The 5,231-nt window shown below is 34.0% G+C and overlaps 1 protein-coding gene across 1 annotated transcript; it reads left to right on the top strand.

The window, feature by feature from the left end:
- Positions 1–210: 210 nt before the first annotated feature.
- On the top strand, positions 211–1,504 carry LOC129800442 (uncharacterized). Its single transcript, XM_055844808.1, has 3 exons — positions 211–344; positions 412–485; positions 1,063–1,504. Exons 1-3 carry the CDS (start codon positions 327–329, stop codon positions 1,280–1,282), a joined length of 312 nt encoding a protein of 103 aa, XP_055700783.1. The 5' UTR covers positions 211–326; the 3' UTR covers positions 1,283–1,504.
- Positions 1,505–5,231: the final 3,727 nt, after the last annotated feature.

Here is a 5,231-nt window from a genome sequence, read left to right as displayed (position 1 = left end):
AGATGATCTTCCGCAATTGCAATTGAGGAAAAGTCTTTTTTTGGGGAGAAAAACTTTTCAGCGTGAATCATGGGGCTTCTCCTACTCGTGCGTTTGCTGGAGCAGAACGAACCACTCCAAGTCTGCAGATGGTCTTTGGAGGGAACCACCGATGGCAGCTTTGGTAAAACTTGTTGATCATATTTAAGTCGTGCTCAGATCTGAACCACTTCACACGCCATTCGAGCTGCCAGGTGAAAACAGAAGCGAGGTGCTTCCTCAAAAGTGAAAAGATCAGTGTCTCCTAATCCATGGGATTTATTTTTTTTTATATGTAAATCACGACAATGGCCTCTATCAGTGCTGTAAGAAATACTGTGAAATATTTGTGATTGCATGATCGTGGAATAATTGTGTGATCTTCTCTTGTAGGTGTTTCTATGCTTGGTGTTCCTCATCTCCATTGTCATTGTGTCTAGTAACCCACTTCCTGGTGATCATGCCAAGTAAGTTCATGGCCAGGTGATCTTGCATAAGGATCTGAGGAAGTACCGTCACGAACATCGCAGAAGAAAAAATAAAAAAGGGAATTGATCGTGAAGTGAAATTGATGACTGAATAGATTAATCTGCGTTTGTGTGCAGCATCAGCATATCATTTTATTGCAACATAGTACTATGCAATTATGTATATTATAATTTAATGAGACTTGAGACAGACTGAAGAATATCTTTGGTCATTTTTCCAACGCTGAACTTTCACTTCTACTTTCATTCAATGCCGTTTTTTTTGCACCAATTGAACTTCAAATGATGCAAAAAGTTCATTCAGATTGATATTGGTGATTTTGTCTACCACAAATTTTGAGCTCGTTAGCCATTTATCAAGCAAATGGTGATCAATCTATCGTATGATCAATACGATCACTACATAACATCTTGCATAAAAAATCACTGCAAAATAAGATTATTTCTTGCAAAACAACAATTTACAACCTCTTAAATCCATTTTTATTGATCTTCCAACTTTAACTGAGAATTTAACGATCACATTCAAAATGATCATTTTCCCTCGATCTTCCAGAATCCGCATTCATGTGCCCGTGAAGCACCACACTCACTTCATCACGAAGACACTGGTGAAGAAGATTCTAATCCCAGTGAAAGAACCCAAGAAGCATCACAGTCATCGGCACTACCGCGATGACGAGGATGACGAGTGGCTAGATCGAGGTGATCGAGGATCCCGTGGAGGCTACAACTATCCCAGTCCAAAGAAGAAGAAGTTCCATCCCTTCATCTAAAATAATTCACCCACCAAAACCACTCCAAAACTTCTCTTAGACTTAGCATCGATTGTACCTGGTTCATTCTGATCTTCCTGGGGCTCTCATCTAGCATCTTCCATTCGTGTTCTTCGTGTGATCATTTTCACTCACCACAACCACATTAAATGGGAGAGTTTATATACTGTTTTATTGACAAATAAAAATACCTTTCGTATATATTTATAAAACACAGAAAAATTTTGGTGTTTTGAGGTCAAGTTCACTGATGAAGGTTCGGAAGTGAATTTCAGATGGATCCATTCGAATGATCGCGTCAAGATCGCATGCGATCACCATGAAACCAGTCAATTCCCCCTAAAATCCCCTGAAGGTAGGCAATCTTACCCACGATCACATTTTGGCGGGAAAACTATGATTGCGTGATCTCCATGATCTCATGAATGGCAATTTATTCAGCATTATCGCACATTTGTCTCGTACAAGCTATCTATTATTAATTGATTATATGGGGTTGTATATAATCTCTAATGCTGAGTTTATTAGAAAAGCTCTTGTCGTCCGATCAGGCTGAAACATTAAACCATGCAAATAAGTGATTTACTTAATATTATTATTAATTCTATTAAACCAGGAGGTCCGTCAGACATTCCAAGAAATCCAAGAGATTCCAAGAAATGATTGAACCATCAATTGTTAGTAATAGGTGAGATTCTTAACAATCTGACCTACTAAAACACTATGCAACAAATTGACAACTTTTTTGCGTCTGAGGGGTTTCACGTGGTACGTTTGATAGAGTCGAGTCCCTGATTAAGGATATGGTTTTGCTCAATCACGTCTCAATTTTTTTTTTATTAGAGTGGAGTAACCACTTATCGCCATGTTTAGGAAAAAGAGGGATTCATTTTATTATAACTTCTGAACCCTTATTACAAGATAACTTAAACCCACCCGGCAAATTCTGCAGAATTCTGCAGAAATTCGTCAGATTTGAATTACTAACTGCCGAAAAATCAGCAGAATTTCAGCAGAATTTTATTCTAAGGTGGATCCGATCGTTGTATGAAAATTCTGCAGAATTTTCTGCAAAATTTCTATAGAAAATTTTAAAATTATCGGCAGAATTTCTTTAGAGTATTTAGATGATTTCTACATTTCTTCTACCCTTTCTAATGTTTCTAAACATTATTTTAACTACATAAAAATATGTATTTCAATTTATTTAAAATTCAATTTTTATTCAACAATTTTACGTGAATACTTTCTTTTTTTACAATATTATTATAATGTTATAATACAATATTATTAAATCAACCATAATAGAAAATACGAAAGGGAAGGAAATGGTTAGAAAACACGAAAGAAATTCGCGATGCTCATGAAGTCGCACGACTATCCCGAAGCCACACGAAGTATCCGATTGAATGACAAGAAACGTTAAAATTTCAAAAGTGCAGAATTGCAGATCGAAGTTTTGCTGGGAATTAGTTATTTAGATGTATTAGCTCTAGTTACGTGAAAACAATAGTCCTACAATTTAATGCTGAACTACTTAAAAAACTGATTTTTATTAACAATGCAAAAATAACTACTTCGTCGCTACTTTTTACCACTTTTCGCCAGTTTTGTAACCACTTCTCGCCACCCACTTGAAAAGGTCCGAAATCGAATTTTTTAGGCAATGTTATGAAAAGAATATATTCAGTATTTCTTTTTCCTCATGATCACCTTATTATTACTCACTTTAAATAATTTTTCTTAACTTTTATTTGAGAAATCAAATTATAGGACTATTGTAAAAGGTAAACAATGAAGATTTGACAACTGAGAATCTACGAAGTAAAGTTAGCGTCGCCTATTAAAAAGAGATGGCAATAGATGGTAAAATCAACTTCAGAATTTTACCACGTTTCGCCATGCCTCATTTATATATAAAAATAATGTAAAATGAAATATTAATTAACTAAATACAAGTTTCATGTATTCCACAAGTGTAATTAAATATTCAATAGTTAAATTATTTATCCAAAAGGGTATATTTTGCTTGATAAAAATTTGATGACACTTAATATATTTGGTAAGAAATATTGGATTCGATGCACTTGCTTAAAATGCTCAAAATCGTCAATCCAAAATGAATAATTATTATTTTTCGACTTTATACGTAGCAGCAGTAAAAATGCAAATAACTTTGTGGCTCATTTATTTCATAAATCGCGAAAAATAGCGATTTCAATATAGGTGGCGAAAAGTGGGGCACTGGCGAGAAGTGGTGATTCCACCCTAATACTCTTATATTTTTTCTGCTTTGTCTTATATTATCCTTTATATCTCAGGTTCTAGTGAACAGAATTTAAAAAGTGTGGATGCATTGGAAAGGTCATTAGTTGTGCTTCAATTTTGATAATAATCAGAAAAACTTTGTAAAATCACTCCTTTTGGGTGTAAAAATGAAATTTCTCTAAAAATTACCAAAATATGGTCTTAAACTGAGGTTTTAAAAATTTGTATAAAATAAACTAAACAAAATATTGAAAATTTATTGACACCAGACGATAGGCACTACTTAGAACAACAATTTTGTTTGCACTTTTTCAGAAATTTGATTTTAAATTGCTGTATAATATCTCTTATCTTTAGTTCCAAATCGAATTTGCATGCAATCCGAGTTAAGAATCTCATCTACAATACCCTGATTTAAGTTCATATGTCCATTTTCTACCTTTGATTAATAAAATAGAATTTTTGCTTTGGGAAATAAGAGAAAAATTGAAATTTTTCAATCTCATTCACAATAAGTTAGTTTGGGTTTATCAATGCCTTATCTCTCATGGACATAAAACACGCTCATTCGATCAATAGCAATATCAATTCCATGATTAATTCAATTATTACTTAATATTTGGTTAAATATTTTTTCTTCAATTGATCTCGAGCGATAATTACATAAGTTGTGAACCATTTATTTTGAATGTCTCATGTTGTTTATATCTTGTAAAACCGACTCAGGAAAAAGGCATTCACCGCACTCAAGTTAAATAACAAACTTCATACTGATCTCATAAAATATCTCCTTATAATCTTTCTGCCAATTTTCTCAATCTGCCACAAGAATGAGGAGGGTGCCATGTTGCACGCTAACCTACGGAAATACGGAAGCAATTGAGCCTAAAGTATTTTGGTTTTAGTGCTAAGAATTTTCGCTATGCTATCAACAGCAAATAAACAAATTTATGGATTGCAATAAATTGACGGCAAGTAGCTGTTTCTCTTGCGATTTGTATTTGGTGCAAAAGTAGAAAGTCTAAACAAGTGTCCATCGAGGAGATCATAATAAATCCTAAGCGATGCAAATGTCTATCACATGTAACCCATTTTGCTATGTTTGGGCTTTTCCGGAGTAACGCCTCGAGAAAAGCCCTCGTTGACATTTTTCTGACCACTCTCAAAAGAAGTGGATAATGTGATCTTAAGCTGATCTTATTTAATTTCTTCAGCACGTTTTTGCACTGTCAATCTTAATCACTCTCTCTTTAGCATCAAAATTGCGGCATTTGATAGCACTTAATGCGACAAACTGGTCACTAAAGTGAACTTCCTAAATGGGCTTTTGTGTCATTTACCTAGGTGACCATTGGGTGAGAGGAGTGGATGTAGCACCTGATTTCCGTACTCCCCAGACGAAATTCCGTAATGATTGTGCAATGTGACGGCATAGTTTTTGCCCCTGGACATCAACATAAAATACATTTCAAGTTTGAGAGATAATTTTCACACGGATACGAACACGTGGATGGAACAATTAAATTAATAAAAAAATCATTAAAGTGAAATATGTAGAAAATACATAAAATTATATATGAAGCATATGCAATCAATCACACAAAATCTAATTCAAAATGCACTCTAACTGTTATTTAATCGTTTACTAATTTAATTATAAATTCTTTTCAACATTTCTGGC

This window comes from Phlebotomus papatasi, chromosome 2 (assembly GCF_024763615.1).
Source record: "Phlebotomus papatasi isolate M1 chromosome 2, Ppap_2.1, whole genome shotgun sequence".
Taxonomy (NCBI): Eukaryota; Metazoa; Arthropoda; class Insecta; order Diptera; family Psychodidae; genus Phlebotomus; species Phlebotomus papatasi.
Note: the sequence above shows the minus strand (reverse complement) of the source record. Positions and strands in the feature narration are given on the sequence as shown.